Below are 15,466 nucleotides of genomic sequence, written 5' to 3' on the forward strand. Positions count from 1 at the left end.
CCGCCAACTGCAACTAAATAATGAGCCTGTAACAAAAGGACCAGTTCTGTTTTTATTTACATTTGCATGCTAGCTTTGCCGTTCTCAATAAAAACTGCAAAATGTATACATTATTTATTTTTAATAAATATTAATGCATTATTTTATTCATTGATTATATTTGTAGTTCTTTTAATTTTATTATTGATTATTAACTGATACATCAATGTTACTTTTTAATATCTACATTAATTTATACTACAAATTTTGCAAAACCCTCCTTTCGCTTTTGTATTATATTAAGAAATAATAATTGATGTAAGATTTTCCCGCAGCCTCGACAAATCATTTTTGAGGTTGTTTTACATCCTGTGCGCTGTGAGGCCAAAATGGGATTTGAAAATGGGATTTCAAGTGTTGAATAAAAATAAAAAAAAAGATTGCTTTGTATAAAAAAACCTGACGTTAGTGGGCAAAAAAAATCCCGTAGCAAAACAAAGCAAAGGAAATAAAAGGAAATGTCGAAATGACAAACAAGCAAAGGGGATAATAAAAGCCAGCAAGACGCTTTTTGGATGCGTGCGACACGCTGCAATGGCCGCCGCTCAGATGTGTGTACGCGAGCGTGTGTGTTTTTGGTGGCCTGCCTTGATGTTACGGCACTAAGCACACTTAAGGACCCTGTTTACAAATTGCATCCCGTTACACAATCTAATCCCCAAAGACTTTCAATGATAGCGGTTGAAAATGTCAACAAACACAATTTGGCGGGTCGGGATGCCAGATTATGTCATTACAGAAAAAAAAAGTGTGTTTTCAAACCTTTGCACGAGATGTTGATCCCACAAGTTAAGCGCTGGATTTCGTAGAAAAGCCCGCTTATTTTAAATTTACTTGGAAAGGGGATTTATAAATATTCATAAATCCCATAAGTATAAAATGAGGGATATTTTTATGTCAAAATAGCCTGTTCAACTAAGTCAATCCCAAATACGTATTTTTACGTTTTTTTTCCCAAACATTCAATCCCATATATATATATATATATATATATATATATATATATATATATATATATATATATATATATATATATATATATATATATATATATAAATATTATTTCACTTTGTTTAGCTATAAAAAAGGGTCTAAAAATGGCTTGTACAAAGTTACTACCCAGTTACTTTCATACCTTGAGTACTCAAGTAATCAATAAGTACTTAATTACCTAATATAAAGCAAATACTTTGGCGCTTAATTACCCAAAGTAATTGGCTTTTTATTTCTTAACTACTTAACCCAGCTGAGCAGCTGCTTTCGGAGCATACTTTAAAGCATAGGTGTCAAACCTTTGGCCCGCGGGCCAAATGCGGCCCGTATAGAGGTTAACCCGGCCCGCCAAATGATTTTAATAGTTGACCTACTTGATATGTTTCATGATTAATAGTAAGGTTGATGTTTTACAATTAATGTTGATGTGCTCGTGCATAGGTGTCAAACATACAGGCTGCGGGCCGGATCTGGCCCGCAAATGGGTTTAATCCGGCCTATGCGATGATTTGTAAAGTGTAAAAATTAGCAGTTTTTCTTTTTTTTAAATAAATGAAAAACTTGAAATGTTTTGAAACGTTGTACTTGTTTTATTTAGGACAGTATTCAAAAATAATAATACATTTGAAGTTGTTGTTTTAAAGTTATATATAAATATAAATATTTATATAAATATAAATGGACACTGTGGTTCAACTGGTCCGGCCCACTTGGGAATAGATTTTCTCCATGCGGCCCGAGAGCGTAAACAAGTTTGACACCCCTGGTCTGAACAGGCAAAATGGTCGTTGTTTTTTTGTTTTGTTTTTGTTTTCAATTTTTAAGTCCTGAACCGGCAAGAATTTTCTGGAGTTTAGAGAAATTTAGGGGTAAGCTAAAATTTAAACAAGGGCTGTTACGGACACTTTCGGATGTTTTGCCTGTTTAGACTAATTTAGACTGCCCAGTAAAGGGTTAAAATACTCTATTTTAATTCTTAGTTACTTAAATAGATGATTACTTGAGTACTTAATTCAATTCGTATCCTCCATTTTTAGAGCCTCCTTCAGCCAAACACTTGAATAAAATTGAAAGAAATGTAAAAAAAAATACCTTGGATTGAATGTCACAACATTAAAAAAAAAAAAAAAAAACGTAAAAACACGTCTTTGGGATTGAATGAGACATCATTGGGTGGTGTGTCGCTCCACAGAATTTTGCAGTGATTGCTTTCCTCCAAAATCGTGTTTACATTCAAGTCTCATATCCTCCCAAGTGCTCATTATCAATCTGAATTTACTGTAGTTAAGGAAAAAAAGAAAAAAAAAAAACTATGCGGGAACCTTGATTGATTTCTTCATTGGAGATAGCGGCCAAATGCCAAGATGAATTGTTCAACCTTGTTAAGGACACATGGTAATTACTTGATCCAAAGTGTAAATCCATAAACGTAAAGGCAATTCATTAAATCGTCTGCACTGGTCTGAGGCAACACTAATAATCTCAAATGACCTTGGAACTTCTTGAAATAGAATATGTAAAAGTGCAGCGCGTACTGGATTGTGTCACAATTTTTTTTTTATTTTTGCATGCGGGGGTCTTTTTTCTATTTTTCCTGGATTGAATCTTATCAAGAGTGTTTTTAGAGCTTAAGGGGAAGCAACACAAGGGAAGTCAACTCTGATGGATTAAAAAAAGGAGCATTTGCTGCTTTATTCATATTTCACAACTGCAATATTAATCAGAATCCAAATTTAGTGGGGGTATTAGTAAATGTAGGGGTTGATTCCCCTTCAAGCATGTGTTTATTTTTCCTCCTATAAACGATAATTTAAAGATTAGATTTTTTTGTTTTTTTTTAATTCATCACCGTTAGAGGAAGATTACCGTATTTTCTGCACTATAAGGCGCACTGGATTATGAGGCGCACCCTCAATTAATGACACATTTTAAAACTTTTTCAGTATATAAAGTGCACCAGATTATAAGGTGCACCCTTAATTAAAGACATATTTTAAAACTTTTTCCATATATAAGGCGCACCGGATTATAAGGCGCACCTCAATTAATGACACATTTTCAAACTTTTTCTGTATATAAGGTGCACCGGATTATAGGGCGCACCCTTAATTAAAGACATTTTTTAAAACCTTTTTCCATTTATAAGGCGCACCGGATTATAAGGCGCACCTCAATTAATGACATATTTTAAAACTTTTTCAATCACAATATAGTAACGCTCAAAGTAATAACAATAACAACTCTAAACTCTCAATAGCATAATAACTCAATGTCAATATGAGCAACCTTGTTCAACTGTTAACACACAAAAGAAAGAGGTAAAGCTTACTTTATCACTTCATTCCCCATCCACGGATCCCAATCTCAATATTGATCCATATATAAGGCGCACCTGATTATAAGGCGCACCATCAGCTTTTTCAAAAAATTAAGGCTTTTAGGTGCGCCTTATAGTGCGGAAAATACGGTAATCTGTAAGCCACACAAGCCGAATTTTTATATTGGCTGTATTCTTACTATTGTACAATAATTATCGTAAAGGGACGAGCTAGAAGGCCGTTGTCAGTTAGCTGTTAGCAGCCAGTGCCTGCTGCAGCTAACAGTAGCTCGTGTTAGGTGAGGTTGTTACGGCATCATTTTCAATAAAAGAAGCGAGCAGACTGAACCAACGTTCGAGTCCGTCCTTATTCACACAGAAGAATATTACGAAAACGAAGAGGATCGTTTAAAAGTTATGATGTCTCCAGCTGATTCAATTAAGTGTGGACCCTGTGTGCACCGGTTAGAGAACACAGAAAGGTATTCGTTTGATTCATTCATCAATTGCGGTCTTTTGGCATATACACACAATCATAAACTTGGCGGAACACAAATACTGCACAACTTCAGGTATTTATGGCAAAAAGAACTCAAGCTGTGTCACGAAGCGAAGGATTACTAAAACGGAGAGGATCATCTAAAGGTTATGACATCTCCATCTGATTCGATTCAGATTGCAGCGGTAAGAGAACACACAAAAGGATTCCATTTGACCCGTTTAAAAAAATGTGTTTTTTGGCATATTCACACACAATCTTGAACCTGGTGAAACACAGATGCTGTACCACTTTGTGCGAGGAAAAGGATAAACAACTGCTTCGAGCGCATTTAAGGTTACACGGGTGTGGAGTTCACTGAGCGCTCAAAATGTGGGAAATCTGAAAGATAGTTAAGGCGCAATAAATATAACACAAGTATGAACATGAGATTTACTCTTATTTTTACCGTGTTGCCAAAGCGTTGGTGTGTACATGGTAACATGGAAAACACCAAAATTTGACCCTAAAAAGGGTGTGTCCAATACAAAAAAAAAAATTCAGTAAAAAGTTCATATTTGTATACATTTTTTGCCTATGATATGCTGTTTCTACTGCTTTGTGGAATGTTCAGGATTTAAGTGAGAAAACACATTGTCTTTCGGGTTACAATTTTTGCGATTTTGTATCAAATATTTTTCTGTCAAAGTGCATGAAAACGTGAAATGTCGCTTTCATTTTTTTGCAATAGTCCAACCACTCAAAGCGTACTGAACTTATCAATCCGCTTTCAACAGTATAAAGCTCATATATTTTTCTACCATTACCACGTTCCGTACCGCCGTACCACGTTCAGAGCAGCGAATTTTACAAGCAAAATGTGATATTTTGTCGGAAAAAAATCTGATAGCCAAATTGTTTATTTATTATTAACTAATCATTTTATAAACCTTCTTTGCCTTGGTTAACGACCAACTACGGCTCACCTTGTGAACATCACATGACCAACAGGAGAGCCCTGATTGGTTCTTTGGTCATTTTCAATTGAAAAAGGCAAAATGTTTCATATAAGGTATGAATAATAATCTGATTGACCAATTAATTACAAAATTGAAACTTTTTACCGCTTAAAATTTGCCGATGAAGCGTATCATCCTTTCAAAACAAATGGATTAAAAAACAATAAATCTAATGGGCACAAACAAGCACGCGACGAAAAGGATTTGCCCTTCCATCCTTTTCCTCTCGACATCTTCGCCGATTTAAGCGTCGGAAAATGCTAAGCGAGCATTTTTTGGCGATTTCCAATGCGAAGAGCGCAGCTACGTGACAGGCTCGCCGCTCACCCGGCTGGCCGCTCGCTCGCTCGCTCGCTCGTGTTTGGTGCCATTTGGCAAGCGTTGGAATATTTAAATGCCCTGATGAATACATCGCCCCCGGGCCCGCCTGCTCCCACTGAACGGCGAGTGTGCTCGGCATACACTAATGGGACTACTGACACTCCTGTGCATTCAGCCTTTAAAAAAAAAAAAAAGCCCAACTGGGCCGAGCGCCAGAGGGGACCGGCGGCTGCGCGCTGCGAATGCTGGGCTGCGAGGACGACAAAAAGCAGGAGGCCACAGGTCTGACTGACGCTACGTCTAATGTGTCGGAACACACCATTCCCCGACCCGCGATGGCTCGTCTGTCGTGTCGCCCTTGAGCAAAAACGGAAAGCCGTTTCAGCATTTATTCCCTCGCCTTTATATTTTTTGTCCTGGCGAGCAAGACAATTCAATGCACTATAACAGGGGTTCTCATCGTTATTTCAATGTGATTCTTTTTTTCCAAGTACACCGCCAGCAGCACAAAGCGTTTTTGGATTTAAAAAAAAAAAAAAAAAAAAAGTGTTCTACCAGCAGTGTATGATTTGTTCAACGTCGGTTTCCTATTTTATTCAGCAACTCCGAAATATGGATCGCGTCAGGTGACATCCATTCTGGTTTGTCTGCTGGAAAATGCCATCACAAAACTGAAGAAATTAAAAAAATATGTATTTCAAAATAAGTTGCTTATTGTTCCAGTTAATTTGCTCTTAATTTGAAAAGAAACTGTATATGTGCAGAATGTTGTGTGCTTTGTCCATGTAAATATGGGTGCTGCCGTTAAAAGATTGACTTCCATTCTTCAGTTACACTTGAATGTCGGTAATAGCTGTGCTGTGAGGAAACACTGCCATCTAATGGTCACAGTTAGCACTACAGTAATAAATTGGCTTATATTTGGTAAGCATTAGTCAAGGGTGTCAGCTCCTCTCCATAAAAAAAAAAACTTATTTGAACAGAATATATTATTGTTATTTTAAAAGACGAGAATTCTCGTCCTTGTCACTGAATGAGTGGATTAAATTAGATTTGCTGATACCGGCATAAACCCTTTTAAAATCTTAACTCTTCCCAAAGCGATGCCATTTTTTTGTTTACTAATATTCAGATTTGGGATTATTTTTTAGACTGATTCCAGTTTGAGTACTCAACTCTTGAGTAGCCTCCAATACCGATAAATACTACCACTAGTATATTAATATACCACAAGTACTTTAGATTCACAAAATGACAAGTTATTCAATACAACATTTTTCTGAAATAAAAATCAAAAAGGGGCATCTTTCCTTTTTTCTATCCTCTAGTTTGTGATCGTAATACTGCCACAAGAGAGGCCAATACTAGTATCGGCTACCAGTGAGTACCAATACCTTGAAATGAGGTCTGGTATCAACCTGATACTGATACACTAAATCGTTACTCCCCAATCCCTAATTAGAAGGATAAAAATTAGCCGATAAATGCTGCGGCTTCTCTCCATAAACCATTTGAGCATTTATTCGATATCCTGGACATCAAATCAATGCTTCAACACTTCATAGTCAGCTTCAAGTCCGTGTACTACTTGCATGATCTTTTTCGTCACTAGCCAGTCTATTTATATGTCCACTGTTGCGTCCATTTTGTCTCAGCAAGACAGGTCATCGGAAAGGCAAGTATGTCCTCTATCGAGCGCGCTAGGACTTACTAGAGTAGCTTCAATGAATCCGAAGATATACAAGCCTGTCCTAGATAATGAAACTTAGTTGTTTCGAAACTGTAAAAACTAACTGCGATGAAATAGTTCACTCTACTGTAACCCTGTAAACAATGAGGGCATATTTTTGCTCACATGTAACAGGTTGCCTCCCAAGTGACTACCAAGCACATACTAGCACATGGCCCCGGAGCTGAATATCATAGCGATGGAAGAAATGCTCAGGAGGCAACTTCCAACACTTGTTGACAGGCGCAGTGCATCGAAAGCACTCATGCACCTCATTTGAGCGCGAGGCCAACGGTCAGCCCGACCATCCATTTTCTGGAAGCTCAGCAGATGTGCGTGTACTTAAGCGTGACTCTGAACCCCCGTGAGCTCAGCTGAATCTTGGGGGAGAAAGAGAAAGAAAGAAAGAAAGAAAAAAAAAAACATCCAGAGCAAAGTGGCCGCGGTGGATGCCAAGAAAGCTCCCAGGCAGGAGGCGTGACGTCCCAACGCAGCCTGTAAGCGCAGGCGCTGTCCTTGGTCCTGAAGCCTCACAAATCCGTAGGGCTGAATCGTGTTAAAGCGGTACACAGGCGAATGAATACTTTTAATATCTTATGTTTGCTTTACAGAGTGTGCTGTACTGTGAGAGGCAACGTAAAGGATGTCTCCGGGTAACCGATAAATAGGAAAAGGAATTGTCAGTGTACAGTGCGGGGGTCCAGCCATGTTGTTTTTAGGGTGGGAACCTTTATGTAAATTAGGGACTTCAAAAATCAAATAAAGGGTTCGGAGGAGCTGCTTCAGAGCGCAGATGAATTGACCTTGTGCAGTCCTTCTACGTTCTCCTCATGCATGAGAAAGAAAAAATGCCTTCACTCCTTTTTTATGTATAGTTTCTCACAAATGTCCAACAGGCGAAACTGATAGTAGTAGTAGTGGTCGCAGTAGTAATGTAGTCGTAAATAATCATGAAAGAAAACTTTTTCATTAATGAGAGATAATAAAAAAAAAGCCTTTAAAAGGAAAAATGACTTAAACGACACTATGTTATAAGCTCTTAAAGGAAACTCTCATTAAAGTTTAAATCAATCAGGAGTCAAATAAAACACAAATGCAATATAATAGAAAATTCTAAAATATTTTCACCCAAATAGAAGCTAAACTCTGTCTTTTCAGTACTGCTGTATCTAAATGGGATACTATGAAAAATCAGTCAAGCAAACCCGCTATGCACAATCATAATCGTCGTGATTGTGAGGTTTGAAAGCGTTTTCATAAATGCCTCCATATTTCATAAATTCACTCAGGTTATTGTTTTGCAGGCGTATCCCCCCGCGATATGACCATCCCCCACCTCAGGCTGACAATTGGGCATCCCTCACATCACGTGCCAGCTGCTTCACGTGAAATACGGCCGTGTGTGCAACACATGCTTCCGGCGTGGACGCAGCTGTCTCGAATCCCCCCCCCCGGAGACGTCACGCGCGGCGTTACCCAATACAAGAGACACTTCATCGATTATGCTTATTTTGGAAAATGTCAGCGTAGCGAGCGGCGCTGCCCCGCCACGCCGTTGACCTTTGTGAACCGTGTAAATCTGTTGAGCCGCATCAAAACCGCGCCGGCTCGAAGACGCTATTGATCAGTGTTGGTTGCAGCTCTCTAATTCAAACGCGGGTTGAAAACCCGATAGCGATATAATGCCACGAAGCAAAATAACCAGGAGCAAAACTGAAAAGATTCGATAGACACAATCGCCGAAGCAATCATTTGAGAATATTTACAGCATTAAACACATTTGACCAACCGACACAGGACAGGACATAAGACAAAGACATAGACCTAGAACAAGATATAGACCAAGACCAAGACATAGAATAAGAAAAACACCAAGACATAGACCCAGACAAAGACCTTGACCGAGATTAAGACCAAGACTAAGACCAAAACAAAGACCAAAAGACCAAGACCAAAAAATGAAGACACTGACCAAGACAAAGACCAGAAGACAAAGCCCTAGACCAAGACATAGAACAAGACAAACACCAAGACATAGAATAAGACAAACACCAAGACATAGACCAAGACAAAGACCTTGACCGAGATTAAGACCTAGACTAAGACAAAAACAAAGACAAAGACCAAAAGACCAAGACCAAAAAATGAAGACATAAACCAAGACAAAGACCTTGACCAAGATTAAGACCAAGACTAAGACAAAAACAAAGACAAAGACCAAGACCAAAAAATGAAGACATTGACCAAGACAAACACCAGAAGACAAAGCCCTAGACCAAGACATAGAACAAGACAAGGACCTTGATCGAGATTAAGACCAAGACTAAGACAAAAACAAAGACAAAGACCAAGACCAAAATATCAAGACATTGACCAAGACAAAGACCAAAACTAAGGAAAAAAAAGACCTAGAACAAGACATAGACCAAGACCAAAAGACAAAGAGGAAAAGACCAAGACCTAGGCTGAGACATAGAACACGAAATACAGGTTTACCAAGACATAGACCAAAAGACTGAGAATAAGACCAGGCTAGACCAAGACAAGACCAGACTAAGAAAGACAATTAAAAAGATATATAGATTGGGTATGTGAGACTTTAAAGGAGTTTCTGCAGGTATCACCAAATCCAATTTAATGTTGTTTAATGCCTTGGCAGGAGCAGTATGCTTGTTTTTTGAAATCAAGAGCAAATTAACTGGAACATGGAGAAACTGATAGCTAAATCATTTTAAAACGACTCCCTTGTGAAAAATTGTATGCCTTTAGTTGGTTAAGTTTAATACGGATGTGTATTGTAATGTGTAAGCAATTTTCCAGCAAAATAAAAAAGATATACCTGAAGTACTTAGTAGAAAAAAAGCTATTCAACAGGGGGGGGGGGGGGGGATACATCATTGAAAAGTTTCATATCCACTTTTTGAGCAAGCGACAGTGGAATTTTCACTTGCATATATTCTTTATCCTCCGCAGAGAACAACTAAAATTACTGCTGCTTACTGATAAGCTGATCAGCCCTATGAACAATAGAACCTGTATATGTCTTATACTGCCCTTAGGTGGTGCAAATGAGACAGTCGAGAAACTCGTGAACTTTCTGATGGCTGCCACACCAATAAAAATATAAACCTGTGTGTTATTTTCCCTTTTTTTTTATTGAGGTAGTCATTTAAAAGATGTAGTGTATTTTAGGAGGGCGCTGCCTAGCTAACGTAAGTTTTTTCAGGACGTGAGAAGAAGCCAGCGAAAACTCACGGGGAGCATGCAAACTTGAGATTCGAACCCTCATACCCGTGAGGCAAACGTGCTCTCCGCAACTCCACTGTGCTGAATTCAGACCCGCATAAGCTCCTCTTACTCTGGGGAGTGGATACAAAAAAAAATCTCTTTTTAGTAACATTCTTTTATGGAATATTTCTGTTGAGTTGTTCTTAGTGTGCAAGCCCCCCCCCCCTGGAAGATTTTGGAGATGCCGCCCATGCGATGACAACACAATGATGAGTTCCCCTGGCTGTAAAGCAGCGAAGGAATTTCTGGGTGCAGATTGGACCACTCCTCTCTCTCTTTCTCTCTCTCGCTCGCTCGCTCGCTCGCTCTTCGCGGGGCTTGCTGGCGAGAAAGAGACGAGACGAGAAGAGAAGAGGAGAGGAGAGGAGAGGAAGGGGGAGGGTGGACTTGCAGTAGACGCGAAGGAACGGGACTTTATTGAGGAGTAGCTGCAACGATAGAGTGGGGGGGGGGGAAGCCCCTCGCTTTGCGGATGGTCGGAGAAAGGAAAAGAAGAGAGGGGGGAAAAAAAGCGGAAAAATAAGGCGCCGAGGCAAACAGTCACTTTGCGCTGGCGAGAGGCTGCCGGCTGCTTTGTTTAACTTGTTGATGCGACGTTATTGCGCTCTTTTATTTGGCTGCGCGCGCGCGTGTGTGTGTGTGTGCCTGCGGTAAGGATAGATGGGAGGCGATACGGCAAGTAGTCTCCTGCGAGGATTTGATTAAACTCCCCGTAGAGGCAGTTTAAGGAGCAGCCTACCCTAAGGTGAGTGTTTGGTTTTCTTTCCCTCTTCTTTTTTTTTTTTTTTTTTTATGGTCGCGGGGGGCAGCTTTGCCGCAAAGTGACAGTCGACGTTTAGGATCGGGAACGCGTCCGGTCGCTCCCGCACTGCGATAACCTGGCGTGCGCGCGTGCGTGCGTCCCTCCCCGCGGCAGGTCAGCATGGCAGCAGGCGTGGCGGCGTGGCTCCCGTTCGCCCGCGCGGCGGCCATCGGGTGGATGCCGGTGGCCAGCACCCCGATGCCGGTGCCCCCGCAGGACAGGCGCAAAAGCCAGGACGGGCTGATCATCCTGAACGTGAGCGGCACCCGCTTCCAGACGTGGCGGACCACGCTGGAGCGCTACCCGGACACCCTGCTGGGCAGCACCGAGAAGGACTTCTTCTTCCACGAGGAGAGCAACGAGTACTTTTTCGACCGCGACCCGGACATCTTCCGGCACATCCTGAATTTCTACCGCACGGGCAAGCTGCACTACCCGCGCCAGGAGTGCATCTCGGCCTACGACGAGGAGCTGGCTTTCTTCGGCATCATCCCGGAGATCATCGGCGACTGCTGCTACGAGGAGTACAAGGACCGGCGGCGCGAGAACGCCGAGCGTCTGCAGGACGACGAGGAGATGGACAGCGGCAACGACGTGGCGCCCGTCAACCTGACGGCGCGGGAGTACCTGTGGCGCGCCTTCGAGAACCCGCACACCAGCACGCTGGCGCTGGTCTTCTACTACGTCACCGGCTTCTTCATCGCCATCTCGGTCATGGCCAACGTGGTGGAGACGGTGCCGTGCGGCACGCTGCCCAACCGCGCCAAGGAGGTGTCGTGCGGCGACCGCTACGCGCTGGCCTTCTTCTGCCTGGACACGGCGTGCGTCATGATCTTCACCGTCGAGTACTTGCTCCGGCTCATCGCCGCCCCCAGCCGCTACAAGTTCATGAAGAGCGTCATGAGCGTCATCGACGTGGTGGCCATCATGCCCTACTACATCGGCCTGGTCATGACCGACAACGACCAGGTGAGCGGCGCCTTCGTCACGCTGCGCGTCTTCCGGGTCTTCCGGATTTTCAAGTTCTCGCGCCACTCGGCGGGACTGCGCATCCTGGGATACACGCTGAAAAGCTGCGCCTCCGAGCTGGGCTTCCTGCTCTTCTCGCTCACAATGGCCATCATCATCTTCGCCACCGTTATGTTCTACGCCGAGAAGGGCTCGGCCGCCAGCAAGTTCACCAGCATCCCGGCCGCTTTCTGGTACACCATCGTCACCATGACCACGCTGGGGTAGGTCGCCGCCGCTCTCTGCCGGCTCCTCTACGCATCCGCGTAAACGCTTGCGTTCGTCTTCGCTGACCTGAAAGCCGAACTTGACACTGACCCCGACGCCGCGCGGCGGCGCCGTTTAGTCTGTGTAATTTTCTTTGTGCTTCGCTGTACTCCTTGAAAAGAAGTTGTGCGGCCACATATTTTCAAACGTCTGCCCGTAGGTGACGCTAATTGTTTTTACCGGTCTGGCCCACTTGAGGACCGCTTGAGTTTGACACCCCCGACTTAGAGCATCTAGATCATGCGCAGACATTTTCAGCTCGCTACAAAAGATGGCCAGCAGGTGGCGCCTCTTTTGTGCACGGTCAATGTCCCTGATTTTATGGTTTGCGTTGGTTTAGGGATGGTTTGTCCACAATCCAGACATTTTTTGTGTGGTATTTAGTACATTGTTACATCCAGCATCTTGGTGCTCTTTCGTTAACAGAGCAAAACGTGATCTCTTTGAATCCAGTGGGAGCGGGGAAAGGAATCATACTGGATATTTACTTGACAAAACCTCGAAAATTATAAATACATTTCACATGGAAAGTTTCTGAGTACATTTTTTACATCTCTGATTCTCAAATAACAAAACAAAATGGGTAAAAAGTACGATGAAAGTAAATGTTGCTTGACGTTTTTTTACAGTGTACGTTTTGTATTTCATACAATTACAACAACAGCTGAGATCATTAGAATCAAGCAAAATAGATGAATTTTCTTTTTTAGGTTTATTTTGAACATAACGAAACTATCTATTATCTTAAGTGCACTTGATTGGTTGTTTAGGCTCATGTTTACCAACTTTACAGGAATATAAAAATGGACTTAGTTAAAAGTTTCCTATTTTGTCCATATTAATTTAACTAAATTATTTTTCATGTACAACTAATAACTTGACATTTTTCACTTCCTGTGGACTGAAAATGACATCATGTGATCGAGGCACAGCACAGCAAATGTTTATCAAATGTTTGGCTGGTGCTAAATGAGTAAAGTGCCAATTACTTTAGTCCCTCAGGTAATGAATTACTTTTGTACTTAATTACCTAAAAAAAAATTGTAACACTGGCACGTATTTTTGCAAAATATTAAAAAAAAAATAGCTATTTTAGTACTTAAATACCTATAGCAAAAAAATATATTCCGTACTTAATTAAAGTAGTTGATAACTTGAGTACTTGATTTATTTCGTATTAGTTATTTTTGGAGTTTCCTTTAGCCAAACACTTGAATAAAATGTATTTAAAAAACAATAATAAAATAAATTAAAGAAGTGCCTTAGATTGAATGTCCAGTCTCTTAAAAAAACCCATAAAAGTTTGTCTTTGGAATTGAATGAGTTTATTGTACATGAAAAACTAATTTAGTCATCAAATGAATTACACACAAAATATGACATTTTGACTACCGAAAATGGCTAAATCAGTTTATTACCACTTTAACCCTGGTGCAGTATTTTGACCAATTTTCTTCCACATCATTCTCCCACAATTTCAGTCAAGAGATGGCACACTCCAAGTCATGTGATAACTAACATACTGGTCATTGATATGTTGTCACCATCTGGGTGAAATTTCAGCTCCCTGCCTTCTCTTTGATGTGAAAGGCCTTGGATGTAAAGATCAAGGGAACGGACAAATATCGCGCAAGACTTCAAAGAGTGCCACTTTGATTTCTGAATATTTATCATGAAAACCGAAGAAAATAAGCATAAGAATAAAATATCGACATTTCTAATTAGAAGTAATAGGCTATAGATTTTCCATACCGACAGACTGAGGGAGTTCAGGCTTGGGTTACTGCCTCAAGAACAGAACTAGGTTGGAAATTTAGGACGCCCCGTGGAGCTCTACCATGAAATCCGCGCATAAATATACTGCGCGACAACTAAGCATCCAAACGCTTCTGTTGAGGAGCTCAAAATGTCTGCCATTCAAAATGAGCGACATGCCATTTTTTTTTTTATTGACCCAAAGAGGACTCCCGTGTGAACTCTGCATGGCAACATGTGGACATGACCTGATTTATATCGCCGCGTCTACGCCGGGTAGCCAAAAACACATCTAAATATTTCTGCACACAAGTACTATAATCACTCATGAATTATTTACAACGTTGCTGTTGACAGACTCATTGGAATTTAAATGATGTGCATCAGTCAGCAAGCGTTTCATTTACAATCGCCGGCAGAGTCAATCGCGCTTGGAAGCAGAAGCGCTATGCTAAATTCACTTTGTGCAAAAAGGAATTTTTGATTTCCATCTTGGCCACCGGGGGGCAGTGTAATAATTGACAAAGACACAAATGAAGTAAAGTTTCACAGACTGTGGATGATTTGTGTTTTGAAGAGGATAAAGAATATACTGCCTGTCTGTTTACATGAGTTGTTGCACCATTTGTGTTCCAAAGCACTTGGTTAGCCCGCCTTTCGCAATTTGGGTTGTGTGCTAGCTTTATGCTAGTGGCAGTTCATGTTGAGTTTGTTTTAGTTACAACATGTATTTACTTTGTTTGGTGGTTATGTTGAGTGGCAATTGTATCTCAAAAAACTTGTAAGTTGTGTTACTCATATCTCAAATATGGTATTATAAACGGGGCTGTTTCATTAAAGGGATACAAAATTTATTTAGATATTTTCAGAGGAAATGTATTGTTTGGAATTTGATAATTAGTTTTCACATGCAATTAATACTTTGATTTTTTTTTTTTTTTTACTTGCTGCGGACTGAAAATGACAACACTTGTTTTCTGTGTTTGGTCACGTGACATTTTCAAGCTGAGCTGTGATTGGTCCTTAATAAGCCTTGAGCACATGTTTTTCAAGGTATTAATTGTACATGAAAAATTATGTAATCATTCAATTAACTCACTGTGAGCGCAGTAACAATTGATCTTTGACATATATAGTTGATATTGTCAAATTATTCCCTTTTTATTGCTGAAAATGGCAAAGTATCCCTTTAACCAATCACATTTCAAATTCATCCTCACACAACCAGTGCCGTTAATGATGTCATCATATTTCTGTCCTCTAATTGGACAACGTCCATACACAAACCATTGATAGATTGTTTGATTTCAACCTTTTTGTTTTTGTCCATGTTATTAGCTAGCATGTAACTAGCATTGACAAAGATGAAGCTGTTTGTTATATTGCATTTTATGTAACGCGTTGATACTTTTCATCGTAACGACATTATAGAGCTGGGTGGGTTTAAGTC

General features: G+C 40.7%; 1 protein-coding gene across 2 annotated transcripts in view; it reads left to right on the plus strand.

Moving 5' to 3' along the window:
- The first annotated feature begins 10,654 nt into the window (after positions 1-10,654).
- The window catches only part of kcnd2 (potassium voltage-gated channel, Shal-related subfamily, member 2), a 69,087-nt gene continuing 64,275 nt past the window's right edge, over positions 10,655-15,466 (plus strand). For both annotated transcript variants that reach the window (XM_088417290.1, XM_088417291.1), the window contains exons 1-2: positions 10,655-10,929; positions 11,101-12,218. In XM_088417290.1, the coding sequence (XP_088273416.1) occupies positions 11,107-12,218 (1,112 nt within the window). In that variant the 5' untranslated portion in view covers positions 10,655-10,929; positions 11,101-11,106. The remainder of the gene's footprint in view (positions 10,930-11,100; positions 12,219-15,466) is intronic.

Source organism: Hippichthys cyanospilos, chromosome 6 (assembly GCF_059441005.1).
Source record: "Hippichthys cyanospilos isolate Australia breed blue-spotted pipefish chromosome 6, RoL_Hcya_1.0, whole genome shotgun sequence".
In the NCBI taxonomy this organism is placed as follows: Eukaryota; Metazoa; Chordata; class Actinopteri; order Syngnathiformes; family Syngnathidae; genus Hippichthys; species Hippichthys cyanospilos.